The following is a 13,108-nucleotide window of genomic DNA, read 5'->3' on the forward strand; positions in this document are numbered from 1 at the left end:
TAAGGGTCGACTGGAGACATGAGGCTTGGACAGTCAGGAAGGCTCCTACTAGGAAGAACTGGGGACAGGGACTGTCTGGGAAGGAGGGAGTTCTGAGGAGAGCTCTGGAGAAGTCCCCCTTTCTCACAGGGTTTTTCACAAAACCACAGCTGAAAGGAAAAAGAAAACTGCACCACTGGCCTTTTTCCGAGCGTGGCCGCCTTCCGCTCGGCTCAGTGCCCGCCACACGCCCAGGAGTGCGTCTGGATCCTGGAGGGCTCCCTTCGCAGGTGACAGTGCTTACGCTACACTGGAAGAGAGCCAGAAAAGCGCCCATGAGAACCAGAAAGCAAACTTCCACCAGCAGGATCATCTCTCTAGGCACCTAAGATGGGGAATCAACACAGATATCTCGGCAGCGTCGGATGTCAGGAAAAGCGAGGGAGGGATAATCCCCCCTCCCCAGCTCAATATAATGGTGGTGGGAGGAAAGAAAAAAATGTATCTTCTGTGACATATCTGCTGGGAGCAAGACAGAAAAGACTAAGTCAAGGCCAAATGTCTTCATTTCTAACAGACAAAAGAAATAACTAGAAGAAGAAAATGACTTAGGGTCTAAATCTAGTCATATGAGAAAGTCTCTGCTACACTGGCTGGCCTGGAGAATTAAAGCTTCAGAATGGAAGCAACACATCCCACCACTCAGGTGATGCTGCTCTCAGAGGACAGTACACAGAGAAGAAAAAAAAGGAAATAACTTCGTTCTAAGATATAAAAAAAGTCAAGCATAAATACACCAAAAATAAAAGAGCTGACATTGTCAAAAGTCACGATCTTGTAATAAGTCACACAAAAAAGAGCTCATAAAGCTGAGTAGAGAACGTTAGACTTTGACGTAAGAGACCTTTGGCAGTTCACAAACTTTCCTTCTCTTTAATTCCTGTGTTTATAAGATGCTTGATATGATCCCACCTAGTAAATAAAATGGAATTAGAAGAATGCTCTAACAGATCAAAAAGACTAATTCTTACTTTACTGAGGTAGAACTAAATTCCTACAAACCCTGTTGATAAAACTCAAAATCTCAGTCTTCCTAAGGAAACAAAAGGGTACCAATTATCTGTTGGAATACTGTATAGCACAGCAACCTCCAACTTTCAAGTAATAAGTTTCTCAGTTCAGGATGTGAGTGCTGTCTGAAGAAGGTGGCTAGTGGCACCATCTCCTCTGCCACTTAGCCCTGTTAAATAGGCTTTCACTAGTCAGAAGGGTTTGCTGGGTTTCCCTCAGATTCCAAGTGACTAGGGAAAACAGCAAGCACAGGGACTTAAGAAAACCATCCCAGGACACCAGGCTGGTGGGCATAGCCTATCTTCATCCTTTCAAAATTAGCCCGCTATACGAGTCAGGTGGATCTCTGACATACATACCGTTTCTTGGCTTAAGAGGACAGGTTCCCATTCTGGAAAACATGGTAACTGATAATAGGCAAGTTATTTCCCGGAAAATACCAGCTGGCAGACTGAATGACCTGGATGTACTTTGGGCTCCAGCACCTCAATTTTCTAAGATAACTGCTTCTTAAAATCTCCTCTACTCCAGAATCTGGCCAGAGCATGGCAACCTCTCTTATCTGTCCACTTAACAGAGAGTTGACAGCTGACCTGTGTCTTTCCCTCCAAATTAAATTAGAGATTGTTCCCTTTGTCAAAGGGAATAGATGGGTTAATCTTAAGGATCAGTTGGGACCAGTCTCCCACGTGAGGCAACAACAAGGCTCATAAAGACAGTGTGGTTATTTGAGGGGACAGAGGGACTAGAAACAACCAGATCTGGTTGCCATCCAATCTTGGGCCTCTTGGAACCAAAAAAGGATTGAAAGAACATACATAATAATAGACACCAACTCCCAGATTCCCCATCAACTCCAAGTTTTAAGGAAGTGTGTTTCCTAGGACCAGAAAGCAAGGTTTCTTCTACTAGGATAAAACTAAAACATGAAGCAACTCCAAAGGAGTGGAAAAGATTCACTCACTTGCGAGAACGGCTGCTCGCCTAGGCCTGCAAGGGTGTTGTTCTAACAGTGGGAGCAATGCCCTGCGCGCTTCCTCAGGCCAGACTGCTGGCTAAAGCCGGGCTGGGAAGGCACGTGCTCTGCTTTCATTAAAGGAAAAGAAACTGGCTGCGCAAAGGCAATGTGTGACATTCAGACTGAAGAGAAGACAGGAGGTACTCTGGACCCCATGGCAAAAAACAACTTGTTAAAGGCCACAAGAAGAGGAAAGGAGAGAAGCAAGGTACTGTATCTGAGGAACGGATCACCATCCGCCATCTCAAAAAGAGGTTAGTGAAAGGGGTGGATTTCTATAGTTTTTCAATAAACAAAACAAATTAGACTATTTAAAAACACAAACAACCCCCAAAGGGTCCAAAGTACCACATTCAACTCCACAGACTTGATTCAACCCTGCACATCACATCCCAAACCTGTGAGTCACATGCCTTCCTACTGGGTCACCAACAGCAGGCTGCTGTGTCAAAGCCTCTCCACGGCTCGCAGCACACTGGTAGCAGGTTCCCGGTAAGTTATGGGGTGTGTGTGTGGGGTGTGTGTCTGTGTCTGTGTCTGTGTGAGAGGGAGAGAGAGAATCTATTCCCATCAGTGGCCTAGATCAAATGCAAAATTCTGCACTTCTGTTTAATTTCTTATTTTGAGACCCAAAAAGATGAAGTAAGAGAGTAGAACTTCAAGAAGATCTCAAGAAGATGATAACTGACTTTGCCTAGATGAGACCATGGTGTTGGCTAGAGTCGAAGGGATCAGAGCCCAATCGGAGCTGCTGCTGGACAGTTCAAACACGAGCGAAGGTTCACCTTCTGTAGGAAAGCACCAGACCTATGCCTGGGGCACCGGGAACCCTGGGTATCACTCAGGGAAGGTACCGGACCTTCAACTTTATTCAAGTAGCAACTTGAATGTGAAGAGGTTCCTTTGCTCTGTCACCCTTTCTCCTTCACACGCAAGGGAGGCAGAGACGTTAGCGTGAATAAAGGAATTTCACCTAGTAGGCTGTAATAACTCCTACAGGTCAATCTGTGCACGGCTCCTCTTAGAGGATCTGACATTTCACAAGACAATGACAATTACAACTGGGCCTTCAAAATGGTCCTTAACCTGCTAGATCCCAAATCTCAACGTATTTCCAATAGAGATAATTTAGTTCTTCAAGAGCTCTCTCATGCTGCGGGAGAATATAAAATTAAATTTAAGTGAGCTTTGTCTTAAGTTCTTTTCAATAAAAACCCTCAGTCCATAGGCGGGCCAACTCCTACGGACACTCTGAGAGGTGGTGAGACCGTCCTGCTGAGCTCGAGGAGTCCGCAGGTTTGGAGTTCTGCCAGCGAAGCCCCGACAGGCCAGACGTATTCCTGACATAAACCCCGAGCGGATTTCCCTCCTCCTGTTTCAGGATCTAATGCTCTTCGGAGCGTGGCTGCCCCGGGCCTGGAGAAAGGCCCGCTCGGCAGGAACTGGAGGACAACCTCAAGCCAACGGCTTGTTTTCTCCTCCATCACTTTCAAGCTTCCAATAGGAGGAGGGGGACAAAGACACAAAGACAAAGGACGATCGGCTCCTCCGAACAGTGCCGGCCGCTCCGAAAACCGGCGGGGACGCGGCGGGGAGGGGAGGCGGCCGCACAGGCGTGATTGATTCCCGGGGAAACGTGCGGAGGCCCCGCCAGGCCCCCAGCTGACAGCCGCGCCCAGACCGGCCGTCCGGCGGAGAACGCGCCTCCGCCCCCGCCCCCACCCCCACGCCGGCCCCGCGCCCCGGCCCGGCGCCCCCGGCCCCGCGCTCCGCCCGGCCGGGCCCCAGCGGCCCCAGGCCTCCCCGGCCCCCGACCTCCCCGGGCCCAGCCTCCGGCCGAAGCGCGGCCAGTAGTCAGCGCGGCCCAGACCCGCCGCCCTCGCGACGGTCCGCCTCACTCACCCTCCGTCACCTCCAGCACCTTAATCTGCTCCTCGGCGGCCGCCCGCACCTCCTGCACCGGGGACAGGATCCCGGTGAGCGTGTCCACCAACGCCTCCTTCAGCCCCTGGGCCACCGGCCCCGGCAGCCCAGAGGCCGCACCAGCCGCCGCCGCCGCCGCCATCTTGCTCCGCGCCGCGCGCCAGCCCCGCGGCCCAACCCGCCGCCGCCGCCGGACGGCTCCTGCGCGCGGCCAATCCGCGAGGCCGTGCCTGCGCACTGGCCGGGCAAACGCGCGTGGGCGGGGCCGCGGCCCGAACCTCCGGAGACAGCGCCACCTGCCGCGGGGACGAGAACTGCACCGTCTCCGCAGGAACCTGGCCGGGAGGCCAGGAGGTGGGGTTTCTCCTGCGGCTTAACGGCGGCTGGGCAGCCTCGCCGGGAGCGCAGCTGGTGACCTGTGACTCCACATGCACGGGTCCTTCACGCGTAAGATACCAAGTCGGGAGAGGGTGGGATGGGGATGGGTGGACGAGGCTTTAAGGAGAGGGTCGGAATTAGCTCCTCTTTCAAACCAACCGCTTTTGCCCCGAAACAAGTGAGAGTTTTCATCTCTTAGCCTCAGGAATCCAAAGGTCGGGGGAAGGAATCTGCGTGGACTGGGCAGTGGGGAGTCCATTGGTTTTTCAGGTGGATGTACCCAACCTCAAGGTTGGACCGTGGCTGGCCAGGAGAGAGCAGCGTGGCAAAGGGAATTCCGTCCAGAGTAAGTGCTTACAAGTCCTATTGAGAATAAGTCCTACTAGCTGAGAAAGTATAAAGTTTTTTTCCAGGGAAATTATGGCTGGACCTTACAGGGTGGGGGGATAAGTAGTTAATATGGCCATCCTGGGCTGCTCGGGGACATGGCTCAAGGTGCAAAGACACTCCTAAAGCCTGGAGCAAGCGGAGAGGATTGTTGAGAGGGGTTAGCAGTGCAGGGCAGGGGCAAGCACGCGGCGGCACAGGGATGGGGCTGTCGTTGGAGTGCCAGGATCAGAGCAAATGGGAACAGGCATTTCTTAGTAAGCTGTTCAGGTTAACTGCCTTGAAAACGTTTCTAGGAACCACGAGTCCTTCCCAAGTGGCAACGGAAACCAGTTAGCAATTCCTAGCCCAGTTCTAAGACTTCAGAGGCTAAGCTGGTAACAGGAATTAAGTCACCTCGCCTGAGTATTCTTCCAAAAGAATGATTCCTCGATTATTTATTTTGAGGAGAGCTCTAAACCCACTTGCCACCTCCTACTAGAGGGCAGAGGTGGCTTGTGTCACCACAATTTCGTAGGGGAAAGATGCCCTTCTGGACGCCACAGTTCCACAGTAGGGCAGAGTAGGACTTCCTATTTTCCTTCTTTCAGTGGCCAGGAGAAGCAGAACTCTATCAGAACAGCTTCTTTTCTCAGAGGTTTAGTCACTTTTACCCCAAGAAGAAAACTTAGGCAAGTCCAGAGGGTGGTTATGTTTTCAAACATCGAGGCAGTGGATGGAGGACTCAAAGAGCCCCGAGGTCTGGGCTGGACGTTTCGAGTTGTGGTGAAGGAGGCTGCGTCCAGTCTGCAAGCAGGACCCCACCCCACCCTCAACCAAAGGGGCCCAGAGGGTCCTGCTTAGGGCTGAGGATCAGATATCCAGGTAGGTGGCTCTTACCTCTGGGTTCGGCAAATGACCTTCCTGATCAAGGCACGTGCCAGGAGATAAATGGAGACGGAAACCAGACAGAGGGAGCTGGAGAGAGCTATAGGACAACACAGAAGATAACTTTATTGAAATGCAAATGGCATCAAACAGGTGACTCTTGGTGGGAGGAGACATGCCTGATGGACAGAGGGCCCAGGTGAGGGGCCTCTGGCAGTGATGGAGGAAGGCCTCTTCTGCGGCCCCGGCATGGATTTAACTATCAACCACTTTGTTATTTAAGATGAATCACCGAGGGCACGGCCCAGCTCTCTTTATGATTGTTACCGCAACTATGTACAACGGCTCACTTTCTCTACATCAGATATAAAGGGGGTAGGTTGAAAGAGGGAGGGCCAGTGATAAAAACCATAAACACACGGACACACACACATATCCTGGTTTGGGGGTTTGTGCACAATAAATTTAAAAAAAAAAAGTGTTGCAAAGATTCCTGCCCGCCTTCCACCTGAGGATCGCCATGCGTTTGAGAAACAAGATTCCATCACACAAACAGCGCTGCCTAAAATGGGACGGGTCCGTTAGGGACAAGGAAAGGAACCCAGCAGGGGCTGGAATTCATCTGAGAAAAAGATTGTTCTGTTAAAAAAAAAAAACCAAAAAACCAAAAACAGCAAGTGGGAGGCCCTCGCACAGCAGTGGCCCAGAGACAGGCTGGGATGGGGCTGGGATGGGAACCCCTGCCTTCCCATCCACATCTGTCTGGAGACACAAGACATGGCCTGGATGTGGGGAGACCCCGCAGGAGCTGGACGAAACACCCAGGGTGACTTTAGTGCAGCGCTTCACTCGCCTTCTCGTCCTCCTCCGGCTGCTTGGTCCCCGAGCTCAGGAGGCCCAATGCCAGATGGTTCTTCGTCCTCCACCCACAAGTGCTCTCATGAGGAAAATGGACAAACTTGAAACAAAACCAGTTGTACGCACCTCATCTCCCACACGGCCCCACCAGCGGGGGTCTGTGAGTTTGGAAAGATATGAAGCTCCTTTCAGATTAAAAAAAATTTTTTTTTATTCTATCGCCATGAGTAGTTGTGTGTCCTGGTGCGGGGAAAGGATGGATGACCCCGACGACTTGGTGCTCCACTGCCTCAACCTTTCTCCTGCGGACTGAGCAGGGCCGCGGTGGGTGTGTGTGTGGGGGGGGGGGGGGCAGGAGGTTCTGGCAGGTTCTCAGACCTGGCGATGCCCTTTAGAACTGGGGCAAAGGCGAGGGATGCTGCTAAGAGAACAAGTTTTCGTGGAAATGCAAGTCACATTTTTAAACCGTTCTCATCCTATTATATCACCAGAAAAAAAGGTGAGTAGACACGTCACCCAGCAGAAGAGCTACCTGGAAGAGCTCTCCCACTGCGTCCCCCTGGGAAGCCCCTTAGGAATCTCAGAGCCATGACATTTTTCTCTGAAGGTTGTGTTTGACTAGGAGATGCAAGCATTCCCCCCTAACTTCTGCCCAAAGGCACACATACCTGTCCTTTCTGTTAAATGAAAGGAAAAACAGAATCATGAGGAAGCATGAGAACACTCTGAAACTAATGTTAAAGTCTGAATTATAACCTAGGACCTTATTTTTGGTCCTAAAGCCCCAGTGTGGGGACTCTGACCCTTGGCTTTCCCTAACACAGTGAGCTGCAAACCGTAGTGTGCAGCAGAATTACCAAGAGGTTCGTTAAAACACGAATCGCTGGGCCTTCTCCCCGGTTTCTGATTCAACAGGTCCGGGCTGGGGTCTGAGAACTGCATGTCTAACAAGTCCTCAGATGCTGCCAACACTGCTGGTCTGGAAACATATGTAAGAACATATTAAGAAATGAAAGAGGTGGGCGTCAGCTCCCAGTTCCGATGCAGAAAATATAGCAGCACACAATATGTTGTTTTGGCAGAAAGCTATGAATTCGAGTATGGAATGTCTGTCACGGGGGCCTATCCAATTAACTCACTTGTCGAGAAATCAGAATAAATAGTTTAGAGGAGGCAAAAAAAAAAAAAAAAAAAGAAATAGGTGGGAATTCCCTGGCGGTCCAGTGGTTAGGACTCGGTGCTTTCACTTCTGTGGCCTGGGTTCAATCCCTGGTCGGGGAACTAAGATCCTGCAAGCCGAGGGGCACAGCCAAAAAGAAAAAAAAAAAAGAGAGAGATGAATCAAGGGACCAAGTGTTCACTTACTTCCATGACCATGCCTGTCACAGAAAACTCTCCGTGGCATAACCACTAAGAAAGAACCAAAACACCAAACTGGGAGGATCCAGTACACACAGGCTTAATTTTCCACTGTGTTGGTATTTCTGCAGCTTCCAAATTTCTCTTGGTGTCCTCACGTTCAGACTATGCCATCTCTCACAGGGTCTGTGGCTGGAGCACTTGCTCCAGGCTGGGCTGAGCTGACACGCACACATGGACCCTCAGCAGTGGGCAAGCCAAGGTGGTGGCCCCCTGTATCCCTGATCAGGTTGACTGAGGGCTCATGAATATATAAAACGGATTCAACTGTAAAGGGCATTATCCTCAGGCTTTGGCCTTCTGGGAACACAGTGTCCCTAAGACCATTTTCTTACGGCCTCTTTGGTGGGGGCCATGGACCAGAACTCACTAGTAGTTATCAGTCATCATAAGAGAGTACTGGGGTTCCACTAGTGAACCCTCTGGAAGAGCACATTTCTTCCCATCAGTTGAGGGGGGTTGCTTATAGAGTCTACTAACTAGCTTCAGCTTAGCTAAGGCCCAGGATTAAGGAAAGGGAAAAAAGTATGATGAGAAGTTACATTTGGTGACCCAGATGACTTTAGCCCTAGAAAGAATGCCTCGTTAAATGTGTGATTAGCACAAGCGCAACTTCCTCTCCCAAACGCCTTGCAATAAAGGGTCCCTAAAGTAGCATGGAGGCTCGCCCTGATCCCAGCTTACAGGGCCAAGCCCCACTCATGCAGGCAACTTTCACCTCTGTGCAGGGTTGGTGTGTGTGAGGTGCTGGTGAGAAGGAGCAGGTCACCACTGCTTTCTTCCTCCTCTTGGACAAGTACAGGAAATAAAGTGACCTCAGAGACTGAAGAGTGCCCCTCTGAAGACTGGGAGTCTTGTCTCAGGGAGCTAGGAGTGAAGAAATGGTGAGATTAGGCCCAAACCAGGAAAACCAGAAAGCAAGAAATAAAAATTTTTAAAAAAATCACTATTTTGTCTTAGGTTCTTAAGGAGTATGGGTAGATGAGTGAAAAGGTTGGTAATTCAGAACCAAAGCTTAGCATGTGACCAAAGCTTAGCATGTCAACCACTAAGGACTCTGCAATGGGGGCTCCCCAGGACCTCAGGAAACCCTACTTCCCTGCAGCTTCCCGAGGCTTCGACCACGTGACAGAGACACTGGGATGACACTCACGCACACACAGAGATAAGCACCGCAGAGCTGCCTCAAAGCAGAGGTTTTAAAAAATACTCGATGAAGCTCAGAAGATAGGGAGTGGCAGCCGTCAACTGCTCTTGTGAGAGAGACACACACAGACATCGGGTCCTCTGCTGGCCTCCATTACCTAGTACTTTATTTTTCGTGCCTAGGCAGGGGCTGAGGACAAATACACTGGACAAAATGCGTTGGTCTCCTTCATCCAGGAACGAGGGGCCGCGGCCGCACCTCTGCCCTGAAGCGGGGTTGGGCATTGAACCACGTGGTCTGTTCGCCGGCTTTGGTGAGGAAAGGAGTTGGGGGCTGGAGGGGGGGGAGGGCACACACTCCAGTCCTGGAGAGGCCGGATTCTTCTCAAGGTGCTGGGCGTTGAGAGTTTAGCCCTGGGACCCAGCTTTTCTTTTTTGAGGGATCCCAGTGGTCTCGACCAAGAAGCAGGGGTGTAGGTGGGAGAAAATGCTGTGGATCTGCACTTGCCACTCATTCCAGGGTGGAGGCAGTGGGGCTCGGGTTTCAGCTTCAGAGGACTCTGGATGAGCGCCCCGAGGGTCGTAGCACCGTGAGGAGGCTCGGCCTGCCCCAGTCGCCATGTCACCGTGATTCCTGGGGGATGATCAACGCCCACAGCCAGGGGCCCAGGTGGACAAGTGGAAACAGGGGCCCAAGCTCCAGAGGGAAAGCGGAGGGGCGGTGCCACTTCGCCAGATGGGATCCCACTTTCTGGAGGCAAGCGGCTGGAGACCCGGGCTAAACGCAGCAGTCAGCCAAGAGCAGAGCGGTGGATCCGGGAATGGAGATGAAACGCCGGAACCCGAGGCCTCCAGAGCCAGCCTGCTGAGGATCCACGTAAACTTCGCGGTGGTATCCACGGTGACCAGGGAAGCAGGAATCGCTTTGGGGGTCTGAGGCAGTTGGAATGGCGGAAGAGGGTCACCCCTTTCCTTTTTCTCAAGTAGCCAGTTAATACCCATGACCGAAGGCACTGGCTGGGCAGCACCGAGAACAGAGAGAAAGGCTCAGCCCCCGGGTGGAGACGGCGCTGGGAGCCTGAGCCCGGCCACAGGACTGCAGCCGGGGAGGGGCCATGAGAGGCCAGAGCCCAGAGAAGGCCCGCTCGGGTGTTTCCCCGTCCTTCCAAGCTAGAACGCCCAGCTCTGGGGCCTCCTCCTTCTGCACGGCAGAGACCTTAAGGCAGTGATGTCAGCACCATCCTTGGACAGACAGCCTCTTCCCGCTCAGAATTGCATATTTTCCGGCTGAGTTGGGGGTCTCCACGGCTCTCGCAGCATCAGCAGACATCGTCTTCAGCAGAGACGAACCCGTCACCCATGGGAGCCACCAGGTGAATGCAGAAGCTTTTGGAGGGAGCAATCTGGACCACCTTTTGGACCTAAATGAAAGTCTTCTGATATGAAGATTCAGATGCAGCTACTCCTTGGTTTGGTGGGACAGAGCGATCCTGGTTAGTGATTAGTGTGCCTGTAGGTTTTGATAAGGTCTTGTGCTACTTGGGGATCTGAAGAGCAAACACTTCGGCCCAGGCTCATCACACATCCCTGGTCTGCAGAGCCCAAAACCGCAGCCTCACCAAGCAACCCAGTGCGCTGGACAGCTAATCACGGGCTTCTCGCTGGCTGGCTCCTGGGGTTTTGGCTCCATTTCTCAGGTGATCCTGAAGGTCCAGAAAACAAGGAGATGTGTGCAATTAATGGAAGTTAACATTTCCTACTAGACTGTGAACGTAAGGGCCCACGTCTTTTTTTTTTTAACCTAGTGACTTGTACACGGTAAGTGCCCTATAAGTGCTTGTCCAATGAAGGAATTAGGACTGCCGAAACTTCAGGGCAACTTCTGCAAAAAGTGGATCCCTTCAGAAGGCAGATCTCTGCCACCAAATCAAACTCCTTATATTCTGATTGGGAGCATCTCACATGGATGTCCACTCCTAAGGGACTAGCCACTTGTTCTAAACCAACAGTAAAGGCCGGCTGGGGATTTTGGATTCAGTTGGGCAAAGTGGTCGCCATCAGATTAGTGCAGCGAGGGGCTCCACAGGCCACAGGACAGAGAGATTTCCAGTTTCCGGTTTTCCTCCAGTCCACAGGGAAGCTCAGATTAGATCTTGTATCAGGGTGAGGTGATGTGCTCTCCTCCAGAGGCTGGCTGTCGGGCTCCAGGCAGAGCGTGTGTTTTCTCAAAAGGGACCTCGAGGTCCCTCTTGTCCCACTGCTGAGCCAATGCTTCATGTCCCATGTGAGCCCCAAGGGTGGCAGACACAGTGGCATGGCAGGTGTCTAGCTGGTGCCAATCAGGTGGCATCGGGCTCTCCAAAGACCGACTTGGAAAAGCAACGTGAGCATCTCGTGGACGTGGGAGGAAATGGGAAAAAACGGGAAAAAACAAACCAAAAAAAGAGGAGGAGAATAAATAGGCAAATGGGAGGGGAAAATGGAAACAAAACAAAAAACAAAAATAAAAAGTAAAAAAAGTAGGGTTTATTGACTCATGAGTGTTAAATTAGAGGCTGAGACGGAGCCGGCGGTGCTTCTCCGAAGGCTGTGGTGGCACCTCTGGGGTCTGGCAACTTCTCAGGTCACAGCTGTCTTGTCGGTGCCCCCATGTGGTCCAGAGGGCAGGGCGGGCGGCACGCTCTCTGCCCAGGCAAATGGATTTCCTCCCTCCAGCTTCAGCTTTTCCTTTTTTTTTTTTTTTTTTTAAACCCTTTACAGATTGATTTAAACGTTTTTAAATCACATGCTTCTTTTTCTGGGCTGCAGCCAAATCTCGGGGTGCGGGGAGAGCTGCTGGCAGTGGCGATGGAACTGGGCAGGGTCCGTGGGAAGGTCTGGGGAGCCGCCGCTTCCCCCAGCAGATTCCCCCACGGGGCCGTGTCTCTGAGTTGTCTGTGAGCATCAGTTAGGAACTACTGCAGGCTTGTTTGATGTCTTCTGAACCCCTCCCCAGCAAGCTCAGGAGTTTGTAATTGAGACAAGAAATCAAGGAAAAAGACCCAGGATCATCTTTTCCCCAAAGTCACAAGAGGAGGCCAGGAAATGTACCTGGGGACACAGGTCCACCCACCAGTCCCACCGGGAGTTCTTGAAGGTGCAGCACCAGGAAGCCGCCCCCTCCTTCCACCTCCCCCCTCCTGTCCTCGTGGCCAGAGAGCCAGCGCCCAGGAGGAAGCGGGGAAGAGGAGGCCGCACGCAGCAGTGTCCGCATCCTGCTGTCCTGTGACTGGCCGCCGGGCCCTCAGAGCGTGGCCTGGAGGTTGGGGTCCAGGATGCTTTCTCGGTCTGGAGACTCGATGTAATTGGCAGCCTCCTGAAGTTTCAGCAGCATGGCCATCTAAAGAGGGGCGGAGAGACAGTTACGGAGAGTTGGGTCTTTGGGAAACACAGAAAATCAGACTGTGGGTCTGGTCCTGGGTCTGCAAGGGGCTGAGAGCCCAGAGAGTTTGCGGCTGGTTCAGGAAGAGGCCAAGATGACTGCTTCCACCCTGTGTGTAAGCTCGAATGCGGGGACCAACCCTCGGGAGTGCCGGGCAGGTAGGGTGCTGCTCTGGCCGTGACGTGCGGGGAAGGCCAGAGGGCAGAGCCACCTCCGCCCCGCAAGGTGCCGGCGCTCCCGCAGGTCCGGCCAGTCCCAGGAGGGGGTGGGAAGGGCCCAAAGACCGTCTAACAGCTCTCCTTGCCACAGACCACAGCCCAGCGGCTGCACCCAGTGCCCTTAGGACCTGCTTCTCCCTAGCTCCCACCCCATCGCTTCAGCGGGGCCTGAGCTGTGCCGCGCGGCACGTGGGATCTTAGTTCCCCGACCAGGGATCGAACCCGCACCCCTTGCATTGGAAGCGCGGAGTCTTAACCACTGGACCGCCGGGGAAGTCCCACCTCCCGCCCTTCTTCCCTCAGTTTCCCTCAACACTTCACGACTCTGACTCTCCATTCAGCTAAGGAAGCCTCGTTGCCTCTCTATGGCTCTGCCTTCCAGCCTCTGTTTCCATGATATTTGCACCCTCCTGATTTAAAAGC

The 13,108-nt window shown here is 52.5% G+C and overlaps 2 protein-coding genes across 7 annotated transcripts in view; both read right to left on the bottom strand.

Moving 5' to 3' along the window:
• IPO9 (importin 9) overlaps positions 1 to 4,164 on the bottom strand; it is a 53,032-nt gene extending 48,868 nt beyond the window's left edge. Inside the window, exon 1 of one of the 2 annotated variants that reach the window (XM_061187260.1) lies at positions 3,971 to 4,164. In XM_061187260.1, coding sequence (XP_061043243.1) covers positions 3,971 to 4,133 — 163 coding nt within the window. In that variant the 5' untranslated portion in view covers positions 4,134 to 4,164. Of the gene's footprint in view, positions 1 to 180; positions 285 to 3,970 lie in introns of those variants that run through there. The other variant, XM_061187261.1, reaches the window with a different exon arrangement.
• Positions 4,165 to 9,202: 5,038 nt separating this feature from the next.
• The window catches only part of NAV1 (neuron navigator 1), a 211,974-nt gene continuing 208,068 nt past the window's right edge, over positions 9,203 to 13,108 (bottom strand). For all 5 annotated transcript variants that reach the window (XM_061187265.1, XM_061187262.1, XM_061187264.1 and 2 more), the window contains one exon: positions 9,203 to 12,425. In XM_061187265.1, the coding sequence (XP_061043248.1) occupies positions 12,330 to 12,425 (96 nt within the window). In that variant the 3' untranslated portion in view covers positions 9,203 to 12,329. The remainder of the gene's footprint in view (positions 12,426 to 13,108) is intronic.

This window comes from Eubalaena glacialis, chromosome 3 (genome assembly GCF_028564815.1).
Source record: "Eubalaena glacialis isolate mEubGla1 chromosome 3, mEubGla1.1.hap2.+ XY, whole genome shotgun sequence".
NCBI lineage: Eukaryota > Metazoa > Chordata > Mammalia > Artiodactyla > Balaenidae > Eubalaena > Eubalaena glacialis.